This window comes from Abramis brama (assembly GCF_963993115.1).
Source record: "Abramis brama genome assembly, chromosome: 9".
Classification (NCBI taxonomy): domain Eukaryota; kingdom Metazoa; phylum Chordata; class Actinopteri; order Cypriniformes; family Leuciscidae; genus Abramis; species Abramis brama.
Genome location: NC_139971.1, coordinates 13403313 through 13422718, shown reverse-complemented (window position 1 = coordinate 13422718; position 19406 = coordinate 13403313). Strand labels below are relative to the sequence as shown.

At 38.7% G+C, this 19406-nt stretch overlaps 1 protein-coding gene across 4 annotated transcripts in view; it reads right to left on the bottom strand.

Moving 5' to 3' along the window:
- Positions 1–18808, bottom strand: part of mafa (MAF bZIP transcription factor a) — a 162320-nt gene extending 143512 nt beyond the window's left edge. For 2 of the 4 annotated variants that reach the window (XM_084124757.1, XM_084124760.1), the window contains exons 1-2: positions 17469–18808; positions 11144–11197 (exon numbers count right to left, since the gene is read on the bottom strand). In XM_084124757.1, the coding sequence (XP_083980883.1) occupies positions 11170–11197; positions 17469–18442 (1002 nt within the window). In that variant the 5' untranslated portion in view covers positions 18443–18808 and the 3' untranslated portion in view covers positions 11144–11169. Of the gene's footprint in view, positions 1–11134; positions 11198–17468 lie in introns of all 4 variants that reach the window. The other 2 variants (XM_084124759.1, XM_084124758.1) reach the window with 1 other exon arrangement.
- Positions 18809–19406: the final 598 nt, after the last annotated feature.

Below are 19406 nucleotides of genomic sequence, written 5' to 3'. Positions count from 1 at the left end.
TCTCTCTCTCTCTCTCTCTCTCTCTCTCTCTATATATATATATATATATATATAATACTATTTTTGTCAAAAATAAAGTCATAAACTAAGATGTTAGATGTTCCAATGTTGGCTATATTCAAACTAATGAATACCTACATATGATCAAATGTAGGCCTATAATCATTTTTTTACAAAGAAAGAGTACACTTGAAATATTGTTGAAATTGTAATTATTGTTGTAATTGTAACCTTTTTAATAAAATAGCTAAACATATTTACAAGATAGATGTAAGCAAAATCTTAAATGGTCAATATAAGTCTTCTTCTAAATATATCTTTTGTCCTTGCATTCATTCTTGTGGGGCTCAGTCAGTGTCACACCTGAATTAATGGCTCATTATGCAGAGTGGGTGGGACATTGTATTCTCAGGTGTAAACCACTCCTCGTTCACGCCCCCCTCACATATTGGCTTTCCAAGCAAAACCTGTCTTATAAAACAATACATTGATTTAAATTGTGTGTGAACAATTAGGCAGGATGATTTTCACATCATTTTGAAGCCATAACTCGAAGCGACAACATTCACTAGTCAAAAGTCTTGTGGACACATATTTAGTATGTGTTTTGTGGTCTTATTTTTCATTTAAAACTTTCATTTTTATTTTTTTCAATAACCACGCATAAACATTATTCTCTTAAAAAATCAAACATATACATGCATGTTGATCACATATTATGGTAGCCCTGTTTGTGCTATATAGAGTGAATTTACACCTTTGCCATTATCATGTTTATAAATAACTGAAAAAAGCACAAATGTCAGAGCATGTCAGAACACCTCCAGGGCCCAGAAAACCGCTCAGACCCCAGAGGGTTAAACTGTCACGACATGAGAACTCTAGACCCCGTGGCATCCATGTCTAGGTCATAAAATCTGACAAACGTAAGCAGCGAAGACCAGACAGCTGCATCACAAACTTCTTGAATGGACACCGCAGAAATTAGGGCCTTGGAGGCCGCCATACCCCTTGTTGAATGGGCTCTAATGGCCAAAGGTGAAGGATGGCCCAGAACCTCATATGCAAGAGAGATAGCCTCGACTATCCACTTACTAACCGTCTGCTTGGATGCAGGAAGGCCTTTCTTAGAGGGCCTAAAGCATACCAATAATTGATCAGACTTTCTCCACTGGGCAGATCTGTGGACGTAAGTATCCAGTGCTCTGACTGGACAGATGAGGTTCAGTTTCTCCTGGTCTAAGTCCTTGAAGGGAGGAGGACAGAACGCCTGCAGTACAATAGGCCGTGGTATATTGGTTGGAACCTTAGGTACATAACCAGGTTTAGGATAGAGGAACGCTTTGATCATCCCATGTGCAAACTCAAGGCATGAAGGAGATACCGACAGGGCCTGGATATCTCCTACTCTTTTTAGTGAAGAAACAGCTAGAAGGAACACAGTTTTGAGGGTCAGACATTTTTCTGAAACAGACTCGAGAGGCTCAAAGGGAGCGACAGATAGACCTTCTAGAACAAGAGTCAGATCCCAAACTGGAATTCTGGCCTCAGGCCTCAGCCTCAGGGTGCCACGAAGGAAACGTATAATTAGAGGATCTCTTCCAATAGATAAACCCCCCAAGGGGGCATGGTAAGCAGGAACTCAAGTATTGAACCTACAGTGCAATTAACTGGATCCCATTGTCGTGAATTACACCAAGAGGTAAAAACTATCCATTTTAGGGCGTAAAGCTTCCTCGTGGATGGAGCTCTGGAGTTTAGTATGGTCTCTACAACCTCAGTTGAGAGACCAGAGTCTAGACCCACAGGTTGAATGTTTCTGGGCGGGGATGGAGGATTGCTCCCTCTGCCTGAGATAGAAGGTCCCTCCTGACCGGCAGCTCCAGGGGAGAGCCGTCAAGAAGGGATATTAGGTTCGAGAACCACACTCGGCTTGGCCAGTACGGAGCTACTAACAGTACACTCACTCCGTCCTGGCGGACCTTCTCCAGAACTCATGGGAGCAGAACGATCGGGGGAAAAGCATACAGACGTAGCCTCGGCCACGTCTGCACCATGGCGTCCAGACCCAGTGGGGCTGGATGCGTGAGAGAAAACCAAAGTGGACAGTGCGTCGTATCCTGAGACGCGAACAGATCCACCTGTGCCTGGCCATAAACTCCCCAAATGTGCTCCACCACCTCTGTGTGGAGCCTCCATTCCCCGGGCCTCAGCCCCTGTCTTGACAGGATGTCTGCTCCTATATTCTGATGTCCTAGAATATAAACTGCTCTCAGGGAGAGTAACTTTCCTTGGGACCACAAGAGAATCTGGTGCGCCAGTTTGCATAGTGGACGTGAACGCAGACCCCCTTGATGATTTATATAGGAGACCACCGACGTGTTGTCTGTTCGAACAAGCACGTGATGGCCCCACAGGTCTGGAAGGAAATGTCTCAACGCATTGAAGACCGCCATCATCTCCAGGCAGTTTATGTGCCAAAAAAGATGATGACTCCTCCACAGACCTTGAGCTCACCGCTCTCCAGCCCGTGAGAGAAGCGTCTGTCGAGAGCGAAACTCGATGGCAAAGAGCTCCTAACACTGGACTCTGGGATAGGAACCAAGGTTTCCTCCATATAACCAAAGCACGGAGACACCGCCGTGTTATCTTGATCATACTGAGTGGGTTCCCCCTCGGGGAAAACCCCTTGGTTTTGAGCCACCACTGTAGGGGCCTCATGTACAGCAGGCCGAACGGTATAATGTTGGTCGTGGGGATGCTGAGTCGGAAGTTCGCCGGAAACCGCTGCGCCGAGGGTGGCGGGGTTGACAGAACGGCCTCCTGAGGGAACTTGGATGGAGCAGGCACCGTGTAATAAGGTGAACACTGCTCCAGCCCGGAGGGGGCTGCCCTCAGAAGTCTGACGCCGTGAGCGTCAGGACCTCTTCTTTGTCGAAGCCTTCTTCGTCAACAGGACGGTCCTCAGATCGATCTGCGGCTTAGAAGGCTTCAGCTGAGAGTGTCGTCCCGCACCCCACGATTTTTGAGGGGGGGCACAAGAAGCGACACTCTCCTTCTGTTGCACTCTGTATGAGGAGCTTGACGGCTGGGGCTGCTCACTCCCAGCAGCCCCAGAGGCCTGTTCCCGGCGAGGGAGATAACGCTTGGATGCCTCCGCTTGCTTTTTCGCCTCCTGAAATCTGTCTACAACGGTGTTTACTGCTTCACCGAATAGACCATAAGGCGATAGCGGGCGTCCAACAGAAAATATTTGTCCTTGTCTTTAATGTCTGACAAATTTAACCAGAGGTGCCTCTCCAAAGCTACATTAGCTGCCATCGTCCACCCAATAGCACGAGCGGTCTCTTTTGTGGCTCGAAGAGACAGATCGGTGGCCCGATGCAGTTCTCGAACTACGTCAGGTCCCGCCCCCTCGCCAGTCTCAAGGTCCCTCAGCAGGTCAGCCTGGTAAGCTTGAAAAATAGCCATGGTATGAAGGCATGCGCCAGCCTGACCTGCTGCCGTATATGCTTTACCCACTAACATTGATGAAGTTTTTAATGGTTTAGTGGGCAGCATTGGGGACTTCAAGGACGATGCTGATGCTGGAGAGAGATATGAAGCAAGTTGTTGTTCTACTTTCGGCATCGTCCTATAACCATATTCATTTAACGCTTTAATCTCTGAATAAACGTGAACTTGAGTGCTAAAAACTCTGGATGAATAAGGTTTATTCCATGTTTTAGATAACTCTTTATGCAAATCAGGAAAGAATGGAAGTCCCTTAGGTGGAGGTATTGGGCTTGATGTAAGAAAACGTTCATCTTCTTGGGACGAGCGCGACTGGCCATTCAATATTCAACTTAGCTCGAGTTAATACCTCCACCAGCTCCTCATGCGCTGGGAAAGAAGCTGGCGTTTCTTCTTCCCCCATCTCGATGCTCAGAACATCTAGCTCCTCGGAACTAGACAGCTGAACCACTGGTGCCTCTTCCGGAGCGGAAGGAACCGCGGGGCGGGCTTCCAACTCCGGAGAGAGAGCACTGGATCTCACGGGTAGGGCGGGGCCCATCTCAAACCCCGCCGTGAGATCCATTTGTGATCCCCACGATAAGAGCTTCCGTGCTGCCTCGGCAGCAGAGGGGCCCGAACCGCCGGGAACGCTCACCTGAACACCCTCCTTGAAGAGTGACAGGCGAGAGCAGAGCTAAATTTACCATAATTGTATACAATTGTCTTTTTAATTGTCTTTTATCATAACTTATCAGTACGTTCAGCAAAAATGCATGGTGATTCATTGGTCAAAAGCTGAATCCTGTGTTAATGATATAAACAATGAACACATAAACAAAATTTGCATCCATTTTTAACATTAATGCATTTAAATACAGCTGACTCAGAATCTATTAATAGAGGAAAAAATACCAATATTCACCAAAATTAATAATAATAATAATAATTTGTTACATTTATATAGCGCTTTTCTAGGTACTCAAAGCGCTTTACATGAAGGGGGAATCTCCTCAAATCTCCTCTTGTATATTAAAATATACAAATACCAATGTTCACTTAAATATAGACTACATGGTATTTGAAATCAACGTTTGTATCAAGTATAAGCAATTAATTGATTGAATTGATTGATTGATTGAAAATGACTGATTATGAAAAGAAAAATAAGACTTCCCTAAAATGATCATTTACAAGCTTTTGGAGAGTATTATTTCCTGTACAACTGTACAGATGTAACTCCAAATAATAATTGTTGTGAAATGATTTAAATTCTCTAAAAGGTGGTAGACCACAGCTTCATAACACATGCCACAGAGTGGCGTGCCTGTCTAACCCACTGCTGAAGGTTCATGACTACATCTCTCTAATTGCGTCCCATTACCCTGCAGGCAGACCGGTTCTGGAGAACTCTATAATGACCTCACATTTCAACTTTTAGCAGGAAATAGTCAAAAAAGAGCACAATAATTACCCAAACAAAAGGCATGTGAGGATACTGTACAGAACAACAGCAGATATATATATATGCTAGATGCCTTCGGAAAAACAGCACATATGAAGAGCTAGTTTAATTAGGCACACAGAATAATACTAACAAGCAAATGATGGAAGTGGAGAGGCAGAGGAAGAGGGTTCACCGCGGGCAGTGCTGGGGGAAACGGAGATGAAACTTCTCCTTGAATACATTTTACTAAATTCTGCTGATCAGCAAGTTTAGGTGGGACTAAATGTATGTTAAAGTGCAAAGTTTTCTTTTTTTTTTTTAACACATAAAAAAGAATTGGAAATGAATGACCCACTGTACATTTTAATGCAGCAAAACACAACCCAGCATACAAATATGAGAAACAAAATAGATGACACAAATAGTTGATAATAAATATTTCTGGAAAGCTATGTCCTGTCACGTGACATAGCTGTATAATAGATTAATGACTCTTAAATCATTCCTCATTAAACTGAATAAAATCTATGAATAAAGTATAATTATACTCACACACAACTGACTAATCTCACACTGTTTCAGAGTACTTTCCAGTGCCCAAAATGACTATTTATACTGACAGGGCATTTTAAAATATTTATTGGTTAATATTTAAATTGTATAATAACTATATAATAACTTTATAATAACTGTATAATAATATTTTTGTTTTCCTTTTGACAAATTAATTATTGTGCTGTTCTCTGCTAACAGTGCAGATAATTGCATTGTTTCCAGCAAATTTATTCACAAAAAAAAAAGCCAATTGGCAAGCTAGTGCTCATTTTGGACCAATTCAATGTTTTGTAACTGACTATAAATATTAAAATAATTAATCAGACCCAAAAATAATTTTATACTCTGAGTGTAGTTAAATTGAAATAACATTTTTTTATATATGAAATAATTATATATTGAGGATTGATATCATAAATTCAAAGAACAGATAAGCCCTAAAACCTTAAATTCCCCGAGGTTGAAGCTAATGGATTCAAGCTAAAATGACACCCTCTCTATTACACAGCTAAAGCCACAATTTCAAATTCAGCGTACTTTGCTGTTTTAAAGAAAAGTATTTGTACAATCCCTCTCTTGAGAACAGTTACCTTTAAGGAAAAAGGAAGTAAGGCTGTGCTACAAAACACACACACACACACACACACACACACATAGAGAGATCAGAAGCTCAAGATCAGAGCCGGTAAGCTAAAATAGACTCGGGTGAAGACGGTATTCAATGCATCGTACTGTACTCTGGCCTGACTGTACATAGATATCCATATTTTTAACCTTAAAGCCAAATACAGCGTCTGCTGCCTGCACATCTAAATATAGACCGTCAGCCTCCGTCTCTAGTTTCCTTCGCCTGGAGCAGGTGGCTGGAAGATCAGGCGGACACAGCAAGTCTGGGTCGTCCTGTCCTGCTGGAACACAGATAGACCCTGGACCAGCATTGAAGTGGATGGGTTTTGAATTAATTTATCACTTCAAGTCACTAACAGAGATATTATAGGAACAGCTAAAGAAAGTACTTGGACAGCAATGATCATCAAAACATAATAATTCTAAGAATTTAACATCTTTGTCAACTTTAAACAATTTATGTTAATTATGTGATTTGTTACAGTAGCATTTTGATGGTACTTTACAGTCTGAGTTTTTTTTTTTTTTTTTTTTTTAAGTGCATGGACACTGCACAAAGTGACTTTCCATCTCTGCAGCAAAAAATGTGTTGTCAAGTCTTTTTGTACAACGCTATTCATTACTCATTGTTTCAATGCAGCTTCACAGAAAGTCATATTGTTATGCCAATAATGCCACAGTGCTTTACCATAAAGCAAGTTTTAAGGCTGGGCATTGTAACAAGTCCATAAAAAATTATGCCACTAATGTGCTCTTGTGTTCAACAACAGCAAGATAAAGTGGAACTGATGGAACAACAGAACACAGATATCTTGAGTCGTGTTTTTAAAAGTTTCTAACACATACAGTAAGTCAACAGCATGTGTACATTCATATTATTTTGAACAGTCCAATAAATGAAGATGCAAGCCATATAAATAAGCACAAACCCTAAAACATTTATGAAACACAGGCATTTCTCAGTGAGCCGTTTCTGTGACAAACCAAAGTAAAGCAAACAGTGCAAGAGGAACTGACTGCAGCATGTTTGCAATTTTAGTTTTAGTTTTCATAAATTCAAAGCATGAGGCATGTATTGCATTATAACATATTTTTTCCATATGTATCATATTGAGAGGTAGTTGGTGATACCCAGCCTTTCATCAGATACAGGAACAGGTTGATTTCATATAGTGCCCCAGTATAACGAATATTAGAGCTGTTATGCTAAAAGAGAAGGGTGTTGCAGAAATACAGAAGTGTGGTGGGTGTGATATATGGTGTTTTTGGCACCACAGTTAGTATGTGACACTTCATCAGCGAGACTGGCCAGATCAGTGAAAGAAAAGTTTCAACCGCCAGTCACATCTCACTTCACCCTCCTTATGGCCGATGTCGTGAATGCAACACCCCGACAGGAGAGTGTGTGTTCACACTGTCCTCCCAGGGATTCGCTCGTTTTCTCCTACCTCAGCAGTTACGGTGTCCTTTTGTCCCCCCACTAGTGTCTGAACTATTGCCATGTGCGATGGAGGAGTCAGGGCAGCCCATAAGGCGAATTTTCTTCAACACATGCACCAGAGAGTGTCTATTTTTGTAGGTTAACTGAAGATTTTTTCATCTAAAAAATGTGTGTGTATGCTTTTTTTGTAGATCTGTTGTTTATTAAAGCCAACATAAATAAAAAAATGACTACACTCTTACAATTAAAGGTTCCAAAAGGGGGTTTTCGTAGTGATGATTTTTTTTTCTTTTGTGTGAAGAACATTTTAATAATCTGAATAAGCTTTTCCACTATAACAAACCTTTTGTGCAATATCATAACTTGCTTCGCTTCTGAACAGACTTTCCTTTTTAGGTTTTCAGTCCCTAAACCAGTGCTGTAGCACTCAAGTCCATTTTTTATGGTCTTGGTCTTTATGGACTTAAGAGCATTTTGACTCGTTCTTGACTCTGAATAGTCAGGTCTTGGCATGGACTTGGACTCGAATGAGCTGGACTACAACACTGCCCTAAACAGCCTAACAAACAAATGGGTGCGTTTCCCGAAAACATCATTAGCCAACTGTGGTCACAAGTTTACTAAATTAGTTCAACGATTGAGCGTTTTCTGAAACCATAGTTCCAACGAACATAAGTAAATAGCATGGAAAATAGCATTGCAAATTTGTGTTGCTTAAACTACAACTCTCGGGAAACAGTTGCACCTAGCTAGTTAGCTTCTACAGTGATACATTTTACTATGGTTAAGTAGCAAGTTACATCGTTGCATGGGAAACAAACTCCAGATTGGGACTTAAACCACATTCTCATCAACGAATCATTGCTCCCTGACTTTAAGATTAGGTTTCGGTTGTTTTGTTAATCGTATTGTTTGAAAGGACACGTCATACTCTTACAACAAAATTACACTCATTGAATGACACCCACAATCGCAGTGGAAAGCCAAATCATGTGACAAAAAAAGTTTCCCTGCTAAAGACAAGCACCATTCTCCATTCTTACTAACACTAAGCCTACATAGAAAGGCTACGCAATGTTCACTTGTATTTTCTCATATACATGGATAAAGGCCCTTTACGCAAACAACATACAAGGCCAATCCCAGTACTAGACTGTGTCCAAATCCTGTAAAATTCTGCTTTTGGGGCAGTTTAACAAGGTAGGAAGACAGGTCCAAAACCATTGTTTGTGTAACATCCACTCTACTAAGATGCCTTCATCATTTTTGTTTCTGAAGACATGGTAACCCACTCTCCTTTGTGTGCAATAACAGAGCAGGTTTATGTAAGACACCTATCATCATGTTTTTCATTCCTGTGTTCTCTATGTCCTGTCATTCCTGAGTGTTTATCCAGCAAATTTCCTCGCCTGCCTCTAAAGGGAAACTAATTCACAGCTATTTCCAATGGCTTTTGGAAACAACAGCACTTAAAGCACTTCATTGAATGCTGATTTGTCCTTGTCATCTCCGACAGGTCCGTCTCATTTTTCCCTGGCGGAGTTAAGTGAGGCTGGAGCCTAGCCAGCCCTGATCCTGTGCTCTACTTAAAGACAATGGGGACGGGAACACAGAGCATTATGGGAAGGACGACATGACATTAACATCTCATCCTCATTATACAGATTAGTATGAGAGAGATAGAGAAACAGGAACATGCTAAATGGACATTGAATTTGAAGTGCAGAGAAACTAAGGGTAAACCTCCATCAGAACTGACAAAGATTCGAGAACAACTGGGTGTCAAATACTTTCTTCTATCTCATCTTAATTTGCACAGACGAACAACTTTAAGTAAACAATTTGTAGGTTAATTTCCCTGAAAGTGGAAACTATGTGACTGTGTGCAAATGGCTCTGTGACATTTATTTGAACATCCAGACCATTTCAAAAAGAAAACTGTCTCAACCATTCGTTTGAGTTGGGGGCAGAACTGTCTTTTTGTCTAACCAATGGCAGAAGGGGGAGTGTTTGGGAAACACGTTTGAAACAATTGTAATTCCGTTTGGTTACTTAGTCGACATGAAGTTGTGATATAGTCTTTTTTCTTCCCTATTGTGACGTATATCCGAGTGAAACGGCTTCGAGACCAAGAAAAAATATACATGTAGGACGAGACTTGATTTTGTTCATTGGGAATTGATTGGATTGTTGGATCGATTTCATGTGATTGACAGGTTGTCCCACTTTGCAGTAAACACATCATCAGAGAAGAGATGTCATTGCAAGAGGGAGGGAAAGTTATTTTGATTACAAAGACATGCACGGACAAATCATTTATAATAAATACTGCAATATTCATTAAAAAAATAAAAAAATAAGAATTGTCTATTTTAATTTCATGGTGACTTTTATGACACTAAAAATACTGTTTAAGGGCAAAGCGACAGCAAAAGCAGAAGCAATTCTAATGTTCAATAACTCCATTTAATATTAGTAATAATAATAACAATATACGCTAGTCTCTGACATCATCCACAATATCTGACATCCGCAAAGTTATGTAGTTAATTAACTGAACTATAGACATTTTTAGTGGTTTGAATCAACTAGGTTCAGTATTCTAGAATTCATAATGCCTGATTTATTTATTTATTTATTTATTTGTTTGGCCTTTTTGTTATTTTTATTGAAAGTATTAATAAAAAAGGAAACAGGGAATGCTGCATATATATCCATAAACATAAACATCACTGTGTTTATGTATAGTCTATTTTTAAAGCAGTTTTGAATATGACTCATCCATTCAGATTTAACCTAAATCTATCCATTTTATACAACTTTTTATAGCTGCATTTAAACCCAAAACATGGGACACAAGATCTTTGACTTTTTACCTTGTTCTAAAAGGCACAACGCCTTTGAATAAATCACGGTTGGTTTGGCTGCGGTGGACATGGAGAACTTTGGTCTAAAAGCCCTTTTATGATTCAGCAATGTTCCACACAAACACCTTAATCCCTGACAGCTCTGAGCGCAGTCTCTACCCAGGAGCGAGGTGCACAAGGTGCTCCAGTGAGATGTCATTGGTGTAGTCCTAGAAGAGTACACACTGAGCCTGGAGAAAGATGGATTGTGCTTCAACTGGGCTTACAGAAATCCATCACCCCAGCACTGAGAGTTCGGCCTATGGGAAGGTGAATTTACTCTTGCTTATAGTCGAGTGTAAAGTGAGAAAAATGTTTCGTACAGCATTTTAGGAAGTACCAGCCTCACTGAAAGGTTAGGTACTCAGTCAATGTTATTTTAAATAAAAATGTAGATTGCCCTGAGAAATATTAATGCATGCACATTGGGATTCACACTGGAAAATATCACTGCTTTTTATTATTTCATATATGCTTTTTTTTCTTTTCTTTTTTTTTTTACACTATTCAGTTATAGCATGTTTTAACATTAGACTTTCCAGAATGAATTTCCATAAAAATAAACACAGTACCCCTGAAATTAAAATCATGATTATGGCTAATTTTGTGTTTATTTCCAGACTGTGGTATTTTAGTGTGTCAGAGATACAGGTGAAATTGTTTTACCTCACTCACCAAGGCCAGGCTTAGAGAGCTCACGGTCACAGATGAAGGAACTTTCTGGAAGACCTGACAGAGAAAGAGAGAGAGAGAGAGAGAGAGGGAGAGGGAGAGGGAGAGGGGGAGGGGGGATATGTCATAATACATAAACTAAATGGAAATTGTGACTATGATTTACTATGTTCACTATGATTTAACACATTTCTTACAATGATCTTTGCAAAGAGATTATACTAAGCTGAAATTTATTATATTATTGAAATATATTATATAACAAGATGAACAGTCAGAGACATAACAAACTGCAAGTTGTTCATACTTGATTAATCTGTGCAGGAAAAAAAAGCTAAATCTGACATTATTATTTTTCTGATGAATAGGTTTCACTGAGGTGTGCGTCTATAATGAAATAACAGAAGATGCAACAATCTCTTCTTCGATCTAGTTTTACAGTAATGAAAAATGCTGTATATGTGAGCCATTTAATTTTCATTACTGATGGAAAGTGACATCCAATTTTTTTTGGAAATTTGACATAAAAAAAAAAGAAAGTTTTTAGACAGATGCTGAATATTTTGATGAACAATATTCAGTCTACATTTCAACTTGCACTTTTAAGACACATAAATATTTTAAACACTCATACGCACTCACACACAGTCAGCATATAGTGTGATCTGAACATAGATATAGCCTGCAGAAAAAAAAAAAGTAAATTATTTGTTTAAATTATGTGTACATTAAATTGTTTGTTTTTACACCACTTTGTTTTAATAGTATAAGTAAGGTGTGACAGTAGTGTGTTATGTTGTGTGAGAGCATAGTTATTATCATGCATTTTATCTCACCCCATTACATTGTAATATACAGTACACATTACACTCCAGTTATTTTAATCTAATTTTGAGAATCTAAATTCTTACTCAAGTACTATCATAATAACTGATTGCTTCAAAACAGAGTTCCGAATACCCTATCAGCAATGAAATAGAATTTTCTGTCTAGGAAGAAAATGTAAAACAGACCTAAAATTGTCAGGCTATATCAAACCTAAATGTAAAATTTACCTCACATAAAGGTTGAGTTTGATGTAATGCTTTAAAAGCAAAAGACAAATGCACACTTTCACCCAGTAAGGGTGTATGTATCACACACACATACATTATCAGATGTAAGGGCCATTGCTGGTCACTGCATGAAGATGAAAAGGAGTTCCACAAAAATGTTTCTATGACTATTTTGATTCATTTCAAACATATAATGATCAGCAATTGCTGAAGAAAATTGAATGTCTAAATTACCAATTTGAGAATTATGCAAAAAATATAGGAGGTATTGTGTTTAATTGTATTGCTGTCTGTAGATGCAATAAAACAATTAAGCTATAAATCACAATTACCAGCTTCGAAAAAAAAAAAAAATACATTCATTTAATTTAATGAAAACTGAAACAATTATTATAGCATTAATTTCAAAAGCTCAACACTAACCTTGAAATAAAATAAAATTGTATAATATTTATGACTGTGGCTTTATTTAGGCACATTTTCAAATCTATAAAATTACTCGAGAGTACTGAAGAGTTCAATGTCAAATAACTGATGGAAGATTATGAATGATGAAGATGATGAAGATTACTGATGATTTTACAAAGTACACAGAAAAGGCCAACAAATGTATTTTCTATGCATGTTTCTGAGTAGAGACATGTATTGACACACATCAACACACTTTCCGCTTTCAAAAAAGAAACCCTTTATTAAAAAGGAAGCTGTATGATGAATGCTACTGTCTGAATTAAAGACAATATTTATCTAAAGTGATGTTCATTATACATTATTGCATAACAATTGTTACAATTGTAAATCATGCAATACTCATTTAAAATTGGATCTCACAGTCCAGATAAAAGACTAAGTAAAGACTTGTTTTTTTAACCGATGATGTCTCACTCTCTCACTCTTTCTCTCTCTGTATCACACATGCATCATTTTCATCTTTATTGCGTCTGTGCATCGCTGGAAAACCCCAATAATCTGACACACAGTTTCAAAGTGTGTGCACATCTTTCCGAGAGCTCTTACAAGTTCACCCACAAGCCAAAAGACTTCCAAAACTGCTCTGTTCATCCATCCATCCATCCATCCATCCATCCATCCATCCATCCATCCATCCATCCATCCATCCATCCATCCATCCATCCATCCATCTATCCATCTATCTATCTATCTATCCATCTATCCGTCTGTCTGTCTGTCATGACGTAGCATACACCAAATACTAATAAAAGTTCAGTCCATCCAGCAACGAACATGGATATTGATGACAATGTAATTGCATTCAGTCAACTAATCAAAATAATGCAAAATCGCTGGGCAAATTTGTTGAGCAAAGCTGTTGTTATAGCTGATTAAAAGTGAAAATGGATGAAAGGTATAGCTGCGTATCCATACGAAGACTGCAACACCTATGTGTGTATACATTTGACTTGAACTGGTACAGGAAATGAATAAGGTCTCCCTTGAGGGTAAAGATCTCTGTAATGACTGTGCGCATGTTTCTACATCTCGCTCACTGACCTCCACGCATCCTCTGTAAACACATACACACACACTGAAATACACCTTCACAAATGCTTGGATTTGATCTTGCAGAGAACTCAGTGAAACATTCATTCATTGATTCAATGAAGAGATTGTTCCCCTTTCTCTTCCACATTGAATACAAATAAAATAATAATAAATAAATAAATAAAAGTATTTCCAAAAATAAGGATCATAACAGTCCAATCGTGTAGTAATTGCAACAGCAATATTTTACGTACCATAAAGTGTAAATGTTTTAGGACAACATAAATACATTTCAAATCGAAGAAAGCAGATCAAATCATATGAATGTAGTGTTACTTACAACTTGTGTTTTCCTTAATAAATGTCTTCAGTGCACACGAAGTTTGAGACATTTAGGGTTTTGGCAACTCAAAATACTAATACTGAACCTTTTCCTCTTAGTACGCATGAGAGACAGATTTGTTATAAATTGCAGTTTTCGCATGCATGCTAAAACAAAAAAACAGTATGGATACTGCTGCAGCAATACAGATTCAGAATTTATAATTTTTAAATGGCTCAAGCTGGGCCCTTTCTGAGCGATTAATCATTGGGAAAAATTACATTTCAAATCATTTCAACATTTCAGATATTCTCTTGCCCGATCTCATGCTACCACCTCCACAGCTTTGTTTCAGAAGAGGTGGACAATAAAGCCGCAGACAATAAAGTCGCTTCATTCACATGAAGGAAAGGCAGAGAATCAGTAAATAAAAAGCAAATCTCTAGACAAACTGAGCACTGTTAATTTTGATGAGAATATTTATATAGCCTATTTAATTTGTCCTTTCATTTGATATTTTTAATTTGTCCTTTCTTTGTGTGCACCTTTTGCGTGTGCATCTCTGAGATTATGATTTTTAATGCTACCAAAATGTCCTTACATCAGTGGTGGTCAGATGGCACCTGTCTAACAGTGGAAAAAACTATTGCACACATACAGGATATGAATGTTCACTCTGACCTCCAAAAACACTTTCACTAGTACAGTGGTTCCCCGAGCAAGTGTTGAGCCAACACAGTACCTAAATTGTTTGTCATACAAAGGTAAACAAAATGTCCTAAGAAAATCAATCTGAGTTTATTAATATTAACACCAACTGCTTAAGCCCAGCAATATTCAAAATTATTACCATAACAAGATGAATAGGAACATATTTCAGAAAAAACTACGGCATAGTTTGTGCAAATTGGTGGATGTGGCTTAATTGTTTTACTATTTGCATTTAGCACAGACTTTTTCCTACTGTCCGCGGCACTATCAGAACATGCCTATGTGACTCACCAGTTGAGAACTCTGACAACTCTGCCCTTATATAAACATGCATGTCCTAGGCAGATGCTTAAACATGCTGTTCTTTGATAACTGCACTACAACCATTTACATTTGCTGTTAAATTAATCTCTTGTTTTTCTTTTTTTAACTCAAGACCTGAACAAATAGCTGTTCCAGGAGTTTCACATATGTGCAACACAGCATAGCCTACACCCATGCAGTTAAACGAGTTCACTTTCATCAAGTAATCCACAATTTCTCTTGTGAGTCACTAAATAAAAGGTAAAAAGGTGACACTATAAATTCATTCTAAACATAAAGCAAAGTCCGTTGCACTGAGACGAATTGCATTGTCAAACTTTGGAATGTTAGAGCATTGTCTGCAATAAAATGCATTATATTCTATCAAACATTACGTGCTGGCTGCAGCAATGTGATCTTGTGGACTTTTCCAGAGAATACTTATGAGTTTATGAGCAAACAACTATATGATAACAACTAAAGCTATTTACATAGTTTCAAGAGTCCGAATCTTACAATAGACAGTCAATATGTGAGATGCCAAACATGTTTTGTGCAATGCATGCACTGGATAAGACTAATAAAACCAGGCTACTAACAAGAGTTATGATTAAAACAACTAATGATCTTTAAAAAAAATCTAATAAAACTTTAACAAACAACATCCAGAGAAAGCAGACTTTAAGTGGCCCAAATTACATTTTTATTGCATATCATATTGTATGAAATGAAAAAAAAAGCATATATGAACATCACATACGGTTAGTGGGTAAAATAATTTTGCACAGCAAAATATATATGAAAAAAATAAAATAATAATTAACATAGTTTTAAGAATTTATTGATGAACGGTATATCCTGATTTTATACAAGCAGGGTATCAATCCCTGACCATAAAACAATGTCCAGACATTTTAATATTGATTACTACATTATTGCCATGTAAATAATGAATTTATTAACATCAAAAGAAATAAAGAGAAAAAAAAGAAAGAAAGAAAGAGAGAAAGAAAAAGATAGAATCGAGTCCTGCTTGACAATATATAACTAAATAAGATTATATCCTTTAGTTTTCAGCAAAGCCATGACGGGTGCCTTTTAAATTAGCGTTCTAGATAGATTCCAATGTGTGATATATAATTTGCTACAAGCTACATTTAGTGCAACTCATTCCAAATAGATCAGACATTTTTTTTCTAAATGCATGATTTTCCATGTTGACTTGAAATTCTACTTTAATACTTTGGTTTTAAAATACAGTAAATGGCAGGCTACATCATGAACTACAACTGTCAAACTGCTGTTTTTACTGCAAGTACATGCTGCAAAAAGCTCAAGTTACGCATGATAAAAATCCAGCTGTATGCAAACTTGGAGCCTTCCCAAAATTCAAACAAAATGAACAGGCAACATCTAAACTCTAAGTCACTCTTCCTTCTTTGTGTCAACCTGTGGCATGGGCTACCTTTAACTGTTTTTATATGATGCAAAAAAAAAGAAAAAAAAGAAAAGTAGTTCATTCCAGAGTTATCAAAATGCAAACGTTTGACATTAAATACACAAACCGCTCTTAGCAACAACACTGTTTAAGTCCCAGAGGGAGAATTCCTTTTTGAAACCAGGTCCTTGTTCTTTCCCTCGAAACATTGCTTCCAGTTGGCTCTCAACAGAGAATTAAATGTATGGAAACTGTATGGATCAACTTTTTAATGGGGAGGATGATGACATGATGCTCCTTGCACTTTTTTAGTCCGTATTCCAAAAAAAGTGACCGGGAAATGAAAAAAAAATGTATGAATGCCATGCTGAGCAGAAGTTCTTTTCCAAGTAGAAATTCATTTTCAAGCGCATAAAAAATGGAGGGGGAATAAAGTAAGAACAAAAGACCATACATGTCCAGCATGCAGGCACTTCAATGACATGTCTCTTTATATAGCAATAATGTCTCTCATGTAAAGTCACAAAACAGCAAGCAGAAGACATGAGATGATAATGGGGGAAATCCTCTGACTTTGGCAAAAAAAAAAAAGAAAAAAAAGAAAAAAGAAAAAAAAGAATATATATGAAATTATATATATATATATATATATATATATATATATATATATATATATAATAAAAATAGCAAACTTTCTTATTTGGCAAAAAATGCAAAAGGTGAATGAAGGTCAATATCATAAGTGTATGCATACACATCAAAATATGAACTAATTTAAAGATTAATATTTGCATAAAGAAAAAAAAAATAGTTTGGTTGCACAACAAGCCCCCAAAACTCAAGAACTGACTTCAGTTCTTTATAAAAGCGATAAAAAGTTGTCAGCCTTGATCTTAAAACCCCCAAAACAAAGCAAAAAAAAAAAAAAAAAAAAAAAAAAAAACTTTTAAAATCTTTATTGATTTTTCTTTTCAGGCTTTTTTTTAGGGAACTCACATGAAAAACTCCGGGGATGAGGGGTTGTTGTCGCTGCTCGACGAGTTTTCTCGGAAGCCGTTGCTCACCAGCTTCTCGTACTTCTCTTTGTACGCGTCTCTCTCGCGCACCAGTCTGGAGATCTCTTGTTTGAGGTGGTCCACCTGCTGCATGAGATGGGTCTTCTCACCCTCCAGTACGTGCCTCTGTTGGACCCTCTTGTAGCGACACGACTGGGCATAGCCTCTGTTTTTGAGGGTTCTCCTCTTCTGTTTGAGTCGGATCACCTCCTCTTTGCCGACGCCGCGCAGCTGCCGGTTGAGCTCCCGCACGGACATGCTAACGAGTTGCTCGTCTGAGAAGCGGTCGTCCAGGTGGCTGTGCTGGTGGTGGATGGCAGAGGAGTTGTTGCCGGACGGGACCCCGGGAGTTTGGTGCTGTTGGTGGTGGCTATGGTGATGATGATGATGCTGGTGGTGAGGTGCCCCGTTCTGCGCTGCAGCAGCGGCAATGACTGCAGACACCACCGCGGCGGCGGATCCCATCTCCTCCCCGGCCATGGCGCCTCCCGGTCCGGCTGCGCTACTAAACTGCTGCCCTCTAGCATAGCCGTCGAAGCTCTGGAGCTGATGTGTGCTGTTAATCAGCGCTTCAACCGCATCCTCGGGACTGAAGCCCAACGCCTCCGGGTTGAGCTGCTGCTGATAACCGGTCATCCAGTAGAAATCCTCCAGGTGCGCTTTCTGCTCGCTCCCGGAGCCAGGGCTGGGCGCCGAGAAGCTCGGGGAAGGGGGAACTGAGCTGCAGGGCGTACTCATCGGGGTGGAAGACAGGGAGCCCCCGGCGATTAGGCGGCTGCACTGGCTGATGCTGCGATCGGGCTCCAGTGGCTCTTTCTTCACCTCAAACTTCATCAGATCGAAGTCATTAACATATTCCATGGCCAGGGGACTGGTGGGCAGGTCGGAGCTGCTCAGTGCCAGCTCTGATGCCATCCTCTTGCTGCTGACCGTCCTCCAGTGCGGGTGAAGAGCAGCTGTCAAAGCGGGCTGGGTCGGAAGAGAGTGAGCCAGCTTGATAAAAATGCTTTACTCTTTGCAGGAAAACAGATACTGCACAGGACTTTTCAGTGCTCTCCTAACTCCAGATTATGAACTCTCCTTGGCACAGTCTCTTGCAAAAATGCATTGGATCTCTTTCTCTTCTCTTTACATGTGGATTTCGGCGGCCTTCTATTTCAAACATTTAACACTTTGGTGACTCCTGAAGAGCAGACATCATCGTAGTCAAACGGGTAAGTGTAACGTGAAATACGTACGCTAAATGATGTTGACACAGATCGAGCTTAGAGAGTTTTTAAACTCAACCCACTACAGTAGAGTTTAAAAGCATTGCTGAGTTTTATAGCTGCCGTGACGTCCGTTTCTCAACGAGCCAATGGGATCTCTGGATCTCAGAGCTCTTTAACATATCATGGGTTAGGAAACCAAAACTTTTCTCGTCAGCTGACTGTCATTTTGGAAATGCAGGAGGAAAGAGTTGAATGGGTTTCACACATTTAACTCTTTCCTTAACCGTTTGCAAAATGTAAAATCAAATTTAGTAACATAGACGATTTTCTTTTCTGTTCATTGACGTTTCTATATGCTACAATGTGTTTCGCCAGTATCGCAGATCCTTTTAATTCAAAGTATTTTTTACATTTTAAATTGTAGGCTATAGCCACATGTCAGAGGGATAACTTCAATTACATCCTTAGAAAATGAATAATATATTTCAATTATTTGGTGTGCCATAATTAACATTAAAAAAACGTACTTTCATATTATAATTTTAATTTTAATTCTATTAATAAAAATAAAAAAAAATAATTAATTAAAAAAAAACTATAATTAAAGCAAATAAGTAAAGTTAGTGATGTGCTTATTTGAAGTTGCCTATGGGCATTTTTAAAACCCA